The sequence below is a fragment of the Corvus cornix genome, chromosome 12 (assembly GCF_000738735.6).
Source record: "Corvus cornix cornix isolate S_Up_H32 chromosome 12, ASM73873v5, whole genome shotgun sequence".
Taxonomy (NCBI): Eukaryota; Metazoa; Chordata; class Aves; order Passeriformes; family Corvidae; genus Corvus; species Corvus cornix.
Genome location: NC_046342.1, coordinates 14,476,382 through 14,491,978, shown reverse-complemented (window position 1 = coordinate 14,491,978; position 15,597 = coordinate 14,476,382). Strand labels below are relative to the sequence as shown.

Genomic DNA, 15,597 nt, shown 5'->3' with positions numbered 1-15,597 from the left:
TGGCATATGATAGGGGTGGAGGGAAAGGAAACACAGAGCACTGCCTTGGCCATCTTCATAGTGCCTCCCACAGCAGTGTTGTGGTTTGCAGGGAAAGTGCATTGCAGGCTCCCTGTGCAGCTTGAGTGTTCCTGGGGCACGCAGGTGCAAGAAGGGGCCTTTCCCTCTTTCTCCTAGGCTTTATTTTCTGACATTTATTGCCATTGCCCATCAGTGACACCCTTAGTAATACATCAAGGGAGCACCACCTCCTTTGCTGATATTGATGTAGAACAGGTTATTTTTAGCACTGTTCTGGACAGTCTGGCAGCAGAGATTTCAAGGGGGAAATATGTAGTACAAAACTAGTGCATTGAGTTCTGTCAGTTCTCAGGTTCTAGGCTCTCACACTGTCCTTGCTGCTGGGAACTGCTCTTCCAAAATAGGTGTTTTGGTGCCAGAACACAATGCTGTAATATAAAACAGATTAAATTGAACACAGTCTAGAACAGAGGGAGTGCTTTTATCCTCTGAACGGATTTGCAGATGTGTAAATAACTTTTACTGTATGAAGACTATGCTGTAACTCTTCTCTGCAGAGAAACCTTGACCTGAGTTTGTAAAAAGTTGTGTTTGCTTTAGCCCAAAATACTTGCTAACTGGAAGTTTTCTGTGCAGGGGCTCCCAAGGAGATCTGTTGATCTGTGACTGTTTTTCCTTTAATTTTTTTCAAGTATATTCAGCTTTTTCCTAATATTCCGCATGAGATCTGTTCCCTCTGCTGTCTGGTGCTTGCTCTGGACCTGCTTTGTAGTTTTTTGCATTCATGGGTAGTATTTAGAGATGGGCCAAACTGGTTCTAAAACCCACCTTGATCACTTTGGTGTGGGCTCTGCCATGTGTGTTCAGTGGATTGGATAGAGTAGATCATATCCTCAAAACAGCCTGCAAACTGGATGGGGTTTTGTATTACCAGAAAGAGAAACTTTCTGGTGTCATAGTAAAATAAAAAAGACCTCTCTAATGTTTGTAACTAATATTAACACTTTTTGCCAGTTTTCATCGCATCTTTCCAACCTCGCATGTCCTTGCCTTTTCTTCTTTATGGTCTTTCTAGTGTTGTCATGTGCGTATATCTCTAAAACTACTAACCAAATAAAGACTACAGCAGAGATGGGAAGGTGCATCTTGAGGGCGAATGTATTGTGGATGCAAAGTGTGAGATGACCACTCTGTGTACCCCATGGCTTTAACCATGTGCTGTGTGCCCCAAGGCCTCTTGGCCTCCCACGTAAAGGAGCTGTAGAAAAGCTCACTGGATTTATCTGAGTAATGCTGTGTGTTCCAGTTCTGCATGTTATGGACAACCCTGTGCTTTTCAAACAAAACAACTGCATGGAACAGGAGGAGAATTTTGTCTCCAGAACGCATTCATCCTAAAGTGCTCTCACTCTGTGTGTCAGACATCTCAATGGTTTTGTGTGTGGTTTTAGAGGTATTTGAATGAGGAGGTCCTTATTCCTTCTCTGTTCCTACCTTGTGCCATCTAAGATCATAAGAGGGGAAGGGTTAGTAGAGGCTGAGGTGGGTGCCAGCACCAAACAGGTTACCTTTGTCAGTCTTGGCCCATCTGTAGTGGTCCTGTGCCTTCCCTGGTAGTACCTTTATTCACAATGGAAAAAAATGTTTCGTGTTGCTTCCCCATCCAGCGCTGATAGAGTGGGTCTGTGTGGTAGACAGGGAGCCACACTCCCTCCTAGGCCTAGAATGATTTTATCTTTCTAAACGGAGAAAGAACAAAACATTGGCAGAAGCTTGAACAGCAGTTGGCTTTAGAGAAGCACTAGAGAGGCTGACACCGATGTAATATTGGAGGAGAAAGGTTGAGTTTTCTACAAATAGTTTTGATTTTTTCCTTCAAAAACAAAATCAGATTTGGGTTATGATGAGGCTGCTAAGTGCAGTTGTAAAAATAAAAAATCTCACGATTTATTAACAGAAACCCACTTGGGGGGAGTTTTGAGTAATTAACAAAACACCTTTTTGTGGAAGAAGTAAAGTGTTGTGCGCTCATACTAGTTGATTGCCAATGTTTTGAACACTGGCAGCAAAGCTATCCTATAATAACTTTTGCTTGATGCATTAATTAATTAACCCTTAACCTTCTCTTTCCCTTTTCAACCCTTTTTTTCCTTTTCCCCTTCACCATATTCCCACATATGTAAACAATAAAAAAACCAAACCAAACCAAAACAAAAACAACCCCCAAACCAATACAAAAGCGGGAAATGCATGTGTGGCCATGCCTCACAAAATAGGTCGGATAATTGAAGGGAGCCCCGCAGACCGCTGTGGAAAGCTGAAAGTAGGCGACCGGATCTTGGCCGTCAATGGGTGCTCCATCACCAACAAGTCGCATTCAGACATCGTCAACCTCATTAAGGAAGCGGGAAACACCGTCACCCTGCGCATCATTCCAGGAGATGGTAAAGTATCTCTTTCCTGCCGTCTTACCTGACCCTCTTCTTGGTTCTGTGTCCCCGGGCTTTTTCTGTCACTTGGAGCTGCAAAGTCATGGAGGACTCGGATTTCCACTCCCACTTTGGGAATTAGCAGTGAGGGAGGTCATGAGTCTGCCATAGTTTTATTTTTTGTTTCTTTTTATAGAGATGGTTGGTTTTTAACAGGAAGGTGCTGATTCAACATTAAGAAAATAATATTCCATTCCATGTATCTGCTTAAAATGTTCTTCCATAAATTTGATGGATCTCTCAATACACTTCGGTTCGATTCTTAGCTTAATAATGCAGCTTTAGAGTATTTGGGAATCACTTGTTAGTATGTGGGATTCCTGAAGCTTTCAATAGACACAAGCAGGCTGTAGAGTAAAGAGATTACAGAAAGGGATAAACACTTTGACATGTTTTAAGCTGTTTTAAAAGCAGATTTGTTTTTATTCTGGGTAAGTTGCTTTGGAAGCGAGCTCAGTACATTTTTAATGACTGCTTAAATGGTGATGGTTCTGCAGCTGCCCTAGACAGGATCTCAGTGTTTCAGATGAGAGGGAATGTGCAGGATCCCTAATAATAAGCTGACACTTGGTGCTGATTTCAGGTCACTGAAGTATTTAATAAAAATAAGGATTTGTGCTATATATCAGTTTCATTAAATTAATCCCACTTGATGCCCAGATAGGAACTGATCAGAAACCTGGTAAAGTATCTTCAGCAGAACTAAAATTGCTGTGGTTCTACATTCTAAGCATTTTCTTTGTTTACTGGGCTTCTCTGCCATGGATGGGTTCAAAGTGAAAGCTTGTTGGGCAGAAACCTTTCCACATTGCTCCCCACAGACCAGGATGAGAAATGATCTGGTTATAAATTATTTCTGTTTAGGGTGATCTGTTTTGCACAAAAGCCTTATTTTCCTACTGTCTAGTGGGTAGGAGGTCAAATGGTATATGATCCTCTGCTGCTTGCCGCAAATAGGGTGTTCATGAATAATAAAATGGCTGTGAATCAATCTAACATCTGAGCTGGCCTGTGCATGCCTGTTTTGGAAGATAAACTGAGAGAATTGTTCATTACCTGTATTTTAGTATCTGATAAAAAGGAAGGTGAATCTTTAAATAAATAAAGGGCTTATTTTCTAAAAAAGCAAAACCATCTAAGAAATAAGCAACTTTTGAATGATTTAAGAATTTTTTAAGAATATAACCTCCTGACATAAATGCTCAGCCAGTCTTGCTCATGCAGTTATGTGTCCCAAATATCACGTAAATTGCTTAGGTTAGGGAAACATGTACTTGTGATTGACGTCATGTATTCCTGGAGAAGATGGAAAGCTGTTCTTTGGGGAAGGAATCAACTCTGCTTTCATAGCAATTCAGACTTAAGTCTTTTTACTTACTGTCACTTCGAAATTCCAAGTCAGATTGCCAGCTTTGCATAGTATTACCTGCATTTATTTTCCAAAAGACAGTAAGACCCAACACTCTCAGAATCCCTGAGGGATTTGCCCTAAAACCCCATGAGATACAAGAAATTGGTCTCAGTGTTGTTTTCTTTTTGATGTCTTTGTACGCTTTTCTTGATTTGTTGTTTCCTTTTGTTTTCTTTTGAGTGCTTTTTTGGCAAACATAAATGGTCTGTGTGCTTCAAGGAGGGGGGAGCATAAATCAGAAGCCACTCGTCAGATAAACATGAAACTGAGGCTCATCACAAGACTCTCAAACTCACACTGCTAATCTTTTCTAACATTATTAAAAACACCAAGTTTTTGCTTTGTAATAAGTCTTGCACAAGTTAATTGCCACAGACCACTGCAGGATTGTATTTGCAATGAAATTATGATGCTTTACCCCACTTCCAGCAGATGCAAGGATACAGAGTGCTGGAAAGGGACAAGCTTAGATTAGGCATGTAATTGTTGACTGGAGTTTTAGGGCAGAACAGGGCAAGGAATCAATGAAATATGTAGGGTTTAGAACATGCAATTATAATTGTATTAAAGATAATTTTTGCTATATTCTGTTCCAGTTTTGCATGGTGGCTGGCATGTGTCCTGGACCAGTGTCTAAAACACTGGCAAAATTATGCACGATTCCTGACTCATGGGATAGGGTGAGCTAAAGATAGATGCAGTACAGTGGTGTGAAGATACATCTGCACCAAAGATATGTTGTTGCTCTGCTTGGTATTATTAGTGCGACCTACTAAAGGGTAGGAATCTTGCATTCTCTTTGAAGCCCATATTCATCTGATCTCCAAATATTTGTGGAGGATTTCAGAGGCTTTTTTTCTGGATGAATACAGAACGCTTAACCATGTCTTGGGGTTTTGTTACGTAGGAGACAGATTTTAACATCAAGGAGTCTTTGCAAAATAAACATAATTATTTCTTAAACCCCAACAGTATAACTACATGTAGGGACGTCTCCTTACACAAGCCAGCTGTCAGTGGCATGTCATCACAAGGGTGTGGTTTGGTCATGCCTACCCTGAGAGGTGCAGGCAGGAGCCTCTCTTGCTTTCTGAGCCGCTGGACACAAGCCAGCTCTGGTCTGGAAGATGTTTCAGCTCCATATGCTGAGGGTTTGGGCATGTTAACTTGGGCACAGCACTGCAGGCAAAGGAGCTGTGTTCTTGTTGCACCCATCTGTTTAAGTGGTTCTTCTTTTTCTCTGTCCCTTTTCCTGAATTTCCCTTGACATGCAAATACCTACAGAAAAAAAAAAAGCTTCCCCTTATCTAGATTTCTCCAGAATTAAAATAAATCCATGAAGTAAATTAATGTCCTGGCACCAAGTAAGCCCAGGACCACCACATGGTCAGGCAAAACCCCTCCCATTTCTGCAATTTTGTGTTACAGCCAGACTCTGTTTAATAATGGCAGATTTCTCCATAGCCAGTAAAATGAATTAGTGGATGCCTTTAGCTTGAGAGGCAAACAAGGGCAGGGTAGAAGACCTGGTAATTTTATCTTGGAGAGGCAGATGTTTGCATCCAATTTTTGTCACTGTTGTCTTAGTGGTTGTGTATTCAGTTTAGATTTTGGTCTTGAAAGGTGGATCATGGTCAGTATTTTGTAGTTACTTGCAGTCTGTGGTTCTGTCCTGGTGCAGTGGGTATAGGCACAAAGAGGGGGTCTCCTGTGTGCAGAGCCGTTCTGCAAAGGAGCCAGTGCCTGCCACTGCAGTGGCTTTATCTGGGAATGCCATGTCTGATGAGTGGGTGTTTCTGCTGACTGTGCCCATCATTTTCCAAGTGCAACCAACATAATTGTTGAACATTTTGTGTTGGAAACCCCCAACACAGAATGTGTGGTTAAGCACCATCAAGGTACATGGAGTACCACCGAGACTTCCTCTGAAGTCAAACTCCCACGGGAGGGGAAGGCTGTTTGCGGGAACTGCTGACTTCTGGAGCAATTCAGCATTTGAAACTCTTCAGTACTAATATCAGTTCAGGATTGGCACAATACGTAGTTCTGGAAAATATGTTGATTTCAATACGGAAGAGTTCCGGGTCTGTGTTGCTAATATTTGGCTAACGGCGTTGACATGACCTTAATTTTAGGCAGAATTTTAAATGAGTTTGGGGTTAACTCTGGTCCTACTGAAGTCTGTGATACAGCTCCAGAATGACAAGGGAACATTTTGCCCTGCCATACTGTGAGGGACATCTACATAGGCACTTTTGAGTTGCTCCCATCTCAGTTGTGGGGGTAGCAGGAGACAGGAACTCTCCTTGGAGCCCCTCCTTCCATGCCTAAATAAATACAGAATTTGCACAGGCTAATGCTGAGCTGAGAGCCCTTTACCATGGCAGAAGCTAAGCTTAGAAGTTACTCCTGCTCTCTGTATCCTCTCAGTGCACCCTTTTGTAAGTGCTACCCAGAGTTGTTGATGCATTTGGTACAGGTGGCTCCAAGCTCCTGCTTTCAGTACGCAGGCAGCAGTGGGTTGTATTTCAAAGAAGGATTTCAGTTAAATTTGGATTTTAGCCACGTTCAAAATCACCTTGTGAGGTATTGGATAAGAGCCACATCTCAATTCTACTGGAGATGGCTGTTTCTGATGGAGGAAGGACTGATAAATTTGTAATCCCTGGAATAATTATAGCTACTATAAAATTAATCCACCCAACCAATATTTGGAGACTTAATTGATTGGAATTGTCTTTAGACAATAGACAAAACACTGTTCAATCCTTCATCTACAAGTGAGTCTTCATGAGTGTGTCTAATGGTCAGGGGGTTTCCAATTCAGATTTCCTAATTTAATTTTTTTTTTCACTTTTGAATTGAGTGTACAGTTTCATATACATACTTACTATATTAATTTGGGGAATTAAGAAATTTTATCCTATCTCAAATTCTATAAAAACAACGTAATGATGCTTTTCAGTGAAATGCTTTTGCAAAACTCTTTTTTTCTTTCAGTGAATAGCCAATGGTCTTCCCTCATAATAAAAACAAAATCTATTTTGCAGAATCCTCCAATGCTACTTTATTGACCAATGCAGAAAAAATTGCTACAATCACAACTACACATACTCCTCAGCAAATACCACAGGAGACCAGGTCAGATTGTTTTCCTCGAGGAGGGCATCTTGACATGCTCTCTCTTCGGTTACTTATTCATCACTTTCACATCCCATGAGCTGTATTTTTCCTCTCTTTCTCTCATTCGTTACAGCAGGAACAACACCAAACCAAAGCAGGAATCCCAGTTTGATTTCAAACCACCCCAAGCAGCACAGGTAAGGAGTACATCTCTAATTGTTTTGCTTACCACAGACTGTTGTTTCCAATCTGCTTGAGGGCTATGTTCAAATATTTCCCTTGAAAATTCCTACTGAGAAGCTGCTCTCCCTCAATCTGCTGAAACGAAAGAGGAATTTGCTGATTAGTTTCTAAATATGTGTTGCTGTTGTTTCAGCTGAGAGACATTTCCAACATGTTCTCCTTGAGACTTTGAGGGAGTGAAAATAAAGGAAAAAAAAGCTGACATTTTTAGGGCAGTCATAATTTATGTGTTTGTTTATTGAACTGTGTATTTTGAGGGGCATCTCCAGAAAGTATTGTTGTGTGCAAATGGTAAATTCAGAGAATAAAAAAGAGGAAAACTTAATAAGGGGCGATAGCTGAAGTGTTCCAGCTTGCACAGATGGCATCTTATTAGAGAGATTATCTATCTCACTGTTAACTTTCCTTGCCACTGGCCATCCCAGAAGTAACATCCTCCATTAGGGACTTCAAAACATCCCCACAGTAGCATTTGAGAAAAACAATGCAAAGGCTTCTGAGCTTCTTGCAAACAAATAGATTATATGGTAACAAAACGAAAAGCCAGCACCATGGCACAGGCTCACCCCAGGTGCCATTAGACATTGCACTAAAGCTGGCACTGGAAGGGAGATTGTCCTCACCTTCCCTGGTTGATAGAACCTTTAACCACCTTCACAAAATATCCCCTCCTGCCCTGGGCACAGGAGGTGGTGTGTAACAGGAGTGCCCAAAAATGCACCACAGGACATGGCCAAGCCCACTCATTCCAACAGCCCTTCACCAACCACCAGAACTCCAAATTGCAAAGTGGGGTCTGAGGAAGCAGCAAATCCTGGTCTGTGTGTGAAAATACAACTGTTTTTCCATTTCTTATTATTACTGACAAAACACTGGTTGAGTAACTTTAACATGAGAGCGTCCCTCTCACAACTTTGTGTTCAGTTAGGCGTTTGCTGTCTTTCTCTCCAGCAGGACCAAGACTTTTACACTGTTGAGCTGGAAAGAGGAGCCAAAGGGTTCGGCTTCAGCCTGCGAGGTGGACGGGAGTACAACATGGATCTGTATGTGCTGCGGCTCGCTGAGGATGGTCCTGCTGAGAGATGTGGGAAAATGAGGGTATGCACAAACTGACTTTAAAACCACATTTCTTTGGAATAAGCTGACTTCCCTGCCTCTCCTTTCTGCTGTGCCAGCTGAAAGGGAAATTTAATGTGAACTGAAAGTGGTTCCTACTTACTTCTGCCGATGGCATCTGTCATTCTTGGTACGCAGTCTATAGCAGTGTGTGTTCAGTGGAAGACTTTATGCCCTTCTTCCAACACTGCTTTCCAAATTCTAGTACATGATCTGTTGTTTAAAGCCTAAGGGGGATACATGGAGCAGTGAAAATGTAACAGCCACAGTCTTTGCCTGCTAGTGGACAGAGAGAAGACAGAACAAGTCTATGGTCCATGGGTTACAAAATTATGATGTAGGTTTTGATTAACATTAATTGTTAACTTCACATTATCAGCTAAATGACAAACATTATAACAAGGGAATATGTTATAAAATGCCTACTGAAAAATTAAATTGCAAGGTTTTATGTACTCCTTGGACCTCTGTTAGAGAATGCATTATAACTTTCCCACATACATTGTCGTCTCCAGATATGTCATGTGAAGGGCATTTTCAAAATTCTTGTGCTAGGGGTAGATCTATGGGTCCAAAATTTTTGCTGATGCAAATATGATGAAAAATCAGTGCTGCCCTGTGAAAGTCAATGCTTTGACAAGCTCTTCCAAGCACTGTTTTCTTCTCCTGATAAATGATTATATTTACAAAATCAGCTTTGCTGATTCATAGTAGGTATCTATATCCAAGTAAGAAACAGATCTGAAAAAGCTCTGTGAACATCCCAGTTGGAGCAGACTGTGAAACAAGCAACTACTTTGTCTGAAGACTTTACAAATAATCAAAATTAAATAAAATAGCACCAGTTCTAGCACTCCACTTACTATTGAGCAATACAGTAATTGCAATGTGATTTTGCAGAACAGCAGTGAAATATTTTGATACCTCAAGCGTTCTCCATTGTCTTCATGTCTCCCAGACTCCTGCACACTGGGCACTGTGGATGGTCACTGGAAGGAGTTGGGCATATTTAGCTTCACCTGGTGCATAGTTGTTCCAGCTTTGCTATGGCCACTGTCTCGTGGTGTGCTGGTGTGGACTCTCGTGGGGACTTGTTCCTAATCTTAGTCTCTTATTACGTTGGCAGATTGGTGATGAAATCTTAGAGATCAACGGAGAAACTACCAAGAACATGAAGCACGCTCGGGCCATCGAACTGATTAAAAATGGTGGCCGCAAGGTCCGCCTGTTTCTGAAACGTGGAGATGGCTCTGTCCCAGAATATGGTGGGTCAAACTATGAAAACATTCCTTTCTTCCCTGGCATCACTCCATGAATGATTTGTCTCAAGATCTGAAGCGGGAATTCTTTTTTATTTTCCTTTCTCACCAGTGTCTTACCAACCTTTGCAACATATAATTGCCTCGCTTGTGCTGAATTTTCTACACATTTCATCCTTTGCTTGCTTCCATGGACTTGGGGCACAGTGTAAGGCAAGATCATCATAGCAGTATTTTTTGGTGATCAGAGAGGAAAGCAAAACAAAACAAACCTTATTGTCTTGTCCAGCCAAAAAAGGAAGGTCACTGAACTGTGCCAAACTGTTTCTCAGCGGCTGAATTGTTGTTTCACATAGGTCTCTTCTTCTAATCAATGCAAAAACTGGGATCCCGAATTACTATTCTGAAGCAGTGATTTTTTTTTTTTTGTTTAGGTTTCTCTCTTAGTTCATGTCTGTGTCCATAGACATGAATGCCAAGATGGCTTTTGAGATTTTTGCCTTTCCTTAATATTTATGTAAATATTTATAAAGTTATTTGAGAAAAAGAAGGGGGGGAAAAAAAGCTTTACTGCAAAAATATATTGATTTGGCCTCCTGAGCCCTTTTCTCCCCCTTTAAACAGTCTGCTGGTTTCAACAAATTAATTAGTAAGGTCTGAAAAGGTGAGGAGGTTATGAAAAGGTGCTCTTGTGTCTCTCTTGGGGGAAACAGTCAGTACTCGTTTCCTACTAAGAATTGCATTAGATTTCCTTTTCTTCCCCTGGAGGTTGGATTGCTGGGTGGCTTAACATAGCACACTATTTAATATTATAATTATGTCTTATTTATTTGAGATAATTGTCAAATATTGTGCCCTCGATGGAGGGCTACTCCCATCCAAAGGTCTTTGACGTTTCTATAGAAACTGATGATTGAAGGGATGTCCTTTATACTTTCCTCCCTGTATTTGGGTTATTTTTGTGTCAGTAAGTTCTGTGTTTATCATTCTCTCCATGCCCTAACACCAGAAACAAAACCCTTCTGCACAATTTATGAACTAGATTTTCTCTTCATTTACTGTACTACGTTTGAGAGTTTCTGCTCAGTCTGCTCATTATTTAACTTAAAATGACCAATTCAGAGTATAACCAACAAACAATTGAAGTGTTTAACGATATGGAAGGGAAGTTGTGGGTTTACACTTCTGTAATATAAATAGCACACCAGAAGCTTCAATGATGGCACTGAAATTCTGTAATGTTCTTTCTACTTTTGTCTTTTCCTATACTCCTTTGGATGTACAGTACTGTATCATATGGTAGACTGGATAAATACCCTGTAAATTAAGTGCTTCACTTCTCAAAGCATAGTCTGTTGCACTGAGGATGGAAATCCATCACCAATTTTCTTTTGGCTAATGCTAACCACTAAATGTTCATTCTCCAAGCAAGGATTTAATATACAGGGGTTGCACTACTGTAAAGAGTATCCTTGTAACATTTGGGACTCCTTTCTCTCTTCGTTCTGTTCGCTGCAGTCGCAAATGGTTCCTCTAATAATGTTAAGTTCCAATATTTTTCTGACTTGATTGGAACGTGCTTCTCTATGAGGCTGTATATTTTTGTAATGAGTTTTGTACTTATTTTTAATGTTGTGGTCTCTGGTGGACTTTATTTTTCATTGTTGTTTGATTGTTAATGTTTTTTCTATGACATTCTGTGTCGCTGTTCCAGCTGTCTTTTAGAATGGATGCTCTCGTTGTCTGGGTTATTGAATCACCTCTTAGATGTCTCTTTATGTCACAATAATAACAACTGCTGTCTTTGCAGCCTTATATTTGGGTGAAGCCTAGACAATCTGACTGGAAAAATAAACTTTCTTTATTCTAAGATAAAATATGAAGATTTTTCTTTCTTTCATCTATTATAGGGAATCTAAATTTTCTACTTTTCTCTTTCTCTTTCTCTTACTTTTCTTGGTGCTGGGCTCTTCCTTCCTCAGCGATGATACCTCCTAATATCGCTGCATGTATGAGAAATGACAAGCTCGGGGAGTCTTGCTTCTACCTTATGGGCCATAATCAAACTACGGTTTGTAGCTAAAATCAATATTAGGTGTTTTTGTGCTGTGGCCTAATTCCCTCACATTGCTTTTCCGCTTCGCTATATTCTATATGTACAGCAATTCATCCCGAACACCCTGCGTCCCCTGAATTGTAAGTACACACATCACAGGACATGTGTGAACCACTTGTATCTTGTGTGATAGGCAGGTTGCCACAAGCCACATGCTTACAGCCACAGAAAAGCAACATGGTCCCATCCCCAGCTGTGGCCTGAAAATGCTAGTAGTGCAAAACTGCCCACACGGGAGCTGCAACATGGGTTTCACCTGGAATTCACAAAAATCACAGCCCATGCACACACCAACCCTCCCATGGTCAGGAGTGGAAATGCCATCAAATGGGAGATGCTTGGCGTGATGGCAGGAGGAATGTAAAGTGTTTGGCTTGGGGGGGCAGGGAAGACAAAAAGGAAAAAAAAAAGGAAAAAAGGAAATCTGTCCCCACAAGTGTTTGTGAGGGTTTTCAGTCATTGCCATCAGGACAGTCCACCTCAAGGTGGGTGTCGGGGTGCGAGTGTCAGGAAGTGGCTAATGCCTGCCAAGCTGCCACGAAGGAGTTACTTTAAGAAAGAAAACAGTAAGCAAATAAAAACAGCACTTGCATTAAGGCAGCATAGCTACTTTAATGTTTTTCATGTTTGTAATGAATCATTCATAAACATCCGTTACGAATGACGGGAGTAATTGTAGCTTAGCTGCAGCACAGGGCTGGGGTTTAGTTTGGATGTTCTTTTTCTACTTCTGCTTTTCAGTTTGTCTTGCAGAGGTAGCTCAACTGTATTTTACCTCAAATAATACATGAAAAATAATGAACTGGAGATTAGATTTGAATCAAAGCCATCCTACATATTACAATATCTTTCCATTGCTTTGATATGAAAAAATCATAACTACTGTCATCGTTGTTTGAATCATTGTGGCAAAACCAAAATCTACCCTAGGACTTTACATAACGTGGTAGAACTAAGTGAGGTTAAGCTATGCCTTAAATGAAATGGAAATTGCATGATTACAGTCTAATTTTCACACCTTCAAAATGTTATTTTACAAGGTGAAAACTTAATAATCAATTCTATTTTCTGCACATTTTCTGCTATTTGAACCGAGGCCTCCCACACCTGGAAGGCAGTTCTTTATAATGTCTTAAAAGACAAAAATTGTTTCCTAAAGGCCCTCTTTATTGGGAACTATTAAAAAAAGCAGCCAACAACCTGAACTACAATGGGTTTTTTCCACTGGAAAGAACATAATGTAACCAAAACATTATGAATTGGGCTTGGGGAAAAATGTAAAGTGCCCCATACCCAGAAGAGCATAAAGATGAGATCAGCTTGGACCAAAACATGGCTAACGATCAGAGCAGCACCAGTACTAACCGTAACTCTCGTTGTTCACAGTTAAATTAACAAAAGCTTCTGTTAGCCTTCGCTGACTGCTTTAACAGTTGTTTGTTTTTGTCACTAATGAAGTCTGAAGAGTGCTAAGTGGTGTCACAGCACCACGGAAGGCATCAATACCAAACCCTTTGCTGTTATTTTCTTTCAGACCCCAGCAGTGACAGGAACAGTCCCGCCACAGGTTCACAAAATGTATCGGAAATGAAACCCGCGCCATCCGACCGACGGCAGCACCCATCATCGGAGTCCAGTTATCCACCAGACCTTCACAAATCATCACAACATGGGGACAAGCGGACTTACGTTAGAGACCTAAAAGGCAGCAGAGAGTTTAGCAGACAACCCAATGAACACCACACTTGGAATGGGACTTCTAAAACCAACGACCACGTGCCAGGCAGGAGGACGGAGAGGTCGCCGGAGAGGAGGCACGAAAGGCAGCCGGAGAGGGCGGTGGTGAACGGGCAGAAGAGGAGGTCTCCCGAAAAGCGCAGGGAAGGGACAAGGAGTGCTGACAACACTTTGGAGAGGCGGGAGCGACATGAGAGAAGAAGAGACCTCTCTCCAGAGAGGCGCAGAGAGCGGTCACCTGGCCGCCGCCGGCGGTCGCTGGAGAGACTCACGGAGCCGAGGCGGTCCCCTGAGCGGAGAAGAGAGAGCTCCCTCGACCGACGGGGCCAGTCGTCCGACCGGCGGAGGGAGAGGTCACCTGAGAGACGGCTCAGGGAGGAACGAGTCGGCCACCAGGAGAGGGAAGACCCTGGCTGGAAGCACGAGCCGGTCCGCAGGCACCCGCCTGAGCAGCGCAGGCGGCCCTACAAGGAGTGCAGCACCGACCTCAGCATCTGAGGGGCTCCACGGGGTCCCTGTTGCCTTCCCCACACCAAGGGAGCAGAGGAGAGAGTGAAACCACCTGGCTTTCACAGGCGAGGAGACATCCGGCACCTGCTGATCCTACAAACCGTTTATGCAGATGAAGTCTTATAACAAAAAAAAAAGCATTGTGCCTGATGTATAATATTAAAGAAAGTATTTTTCAGTGTATTCTTTTTTTTTTAATTACTTGCCAAATGTTGGTCCTAAAGGATTATAAAATTTTGTTTCTACATTCTTTGTAGATTTCTTAAAAATAATTCCTTTATTGGGCTACTTTCCCCCCTCCCCAGTATAGTAAGTGGGGGTAGCCAGTAATATAATATAGGCAAAGGATTTTATGACCAAGTTTGAATAATTTGATCCAGACTGTTCTCTAGTGACTCACTGCTACACTGTATGTAGAAAATTTTTTTAAGGGTTGGGTGTGGGGAAGGAAGAAAATTGTTCATCTCAGTAGGAATGGAGTGCTCCTGCTGAAGGAATTAAAGATACAAATGTTCCTAAAATTGCAAGAACTGTTTGAAGAGACTACTGTTTCAATGAAGGATATTTATAATAATAAATAATTTTTTTAAAAAAAGCAACCAAACCCACACAGCACAAGATGAATTACGATAAGGAATTTGTAGTTTGTTCCATGAACAGTTTATACTTTCAGGCCCCCTGGACAGGATGTGCAGAGGCAGAAGGACTGGTCACCACCATGCCTGTGTCACACAATAATGTGGACTGTTGAGCTCTCATTAGCCTCAGCAACATGTAACAATGGTATGTCATTAAGGCAGCAGCCCTGCTCATCTCCCAGCTGTATATGGACAGCAACCCCAGCATGCATGGTATTCTGTGTCTGCCTGGAAGCAAGGGAAGGGATTGGGATTCTGGGACAAGACACAATGCAGTGGGAGCACAGTCCCCCTGCTCGGAGTAGATGTATTCCTTCTGCTCAAGAAAAACCAGTGGGCTTTTATTTTGCCGAATTCCAAAAGCTCTCAATTCTTCTTGCTCTGTATTTAAAGGGGTTTTTGTTTGTTTTACTGGTTCATCCTTAATGAGACAAAAGGAGTGCACTTGCTGGGGGGGGGAAAAAAGGAAAGAAAAAAGTGTCAAAGGAAAAACAGGCTAAAAGAGGCAATCAGTGGGACAACATTGTTGTAGAAGCCTATCCATACCTGGTTATATGCTGTAAATTTGAGTCTAAGAACAGCAGCAAAAGGGAAACCTGCAAGTTTCTAAGTTGTATTTTTAAATTTGCAAGTTGTGTGGTAAGTCTGCTGTAGCATTGGTCTAAGATTTAATGGTTTACTGCCTAGCTGAGCCAAAATGTTTGCCGTTACTGTTGGACCACTAAAGTAAGCTGCTGCTTTTTCCAGTGCATTGGTGTGTACATGTATACTGACTCACATCCTCCATATGAACACAAAACCATTGCAAGTCTATCACTGTTGTTGCCATGGTACTGTAAAAACAAAACCAAGAAAGAAGATGGCCAATCATTGTGTGTACAGTTGAAATTGTAATTAATAGAACGTGTTGGAAAAAAAAAACAACTGTTGCCTT

General features: G+C 41.6%; 1 protein-coding gene across 1 annotated transcript in view; it reads left to right on the top strand.

Moving 5' to 3' along the window:
- MAGI1 (membrane associated guanylate kinase, WW and PDZ domain containing 1) overlaps window positions 1-15,597 on the top strand; it is a 289,612-nt gene that overhangs the window by 273,136 nt on the left and 879 nt on the right. Inside the window, exons 19-24 of the mRNA XM_039559254.1 lie at window positions 2,262-2,465; window positions 6,972-7,062; window positions 7,178-7,241; window positions 8,239-8,385; window positions 9,530-9,668; window positions 13,313-15,597. The exon at window positions 13,313-15,597 is cut by the window's right edge and continues 879 nt beyond it. Of these exons, the coding sequence (XP_039415188.1) occupies window positions 2,262-2,465; window positions 6,972-7,062; window positions 7,178-7,241; window positions 8,239-8,385; window positions 9,530-9,668; window positions 13,313-14,013 (1,346 nt within the window). The 3' untranslated portion in view covers window positions 14,014-15,597. The remainder of the gene's footprint in view (window positions 1-2,261; window positions 2,466-6,971; window positions 7,063-7,177; window positions 7,242-8,238; window positions 8,386-9,529; window positions 9,669-13,312) is intronic.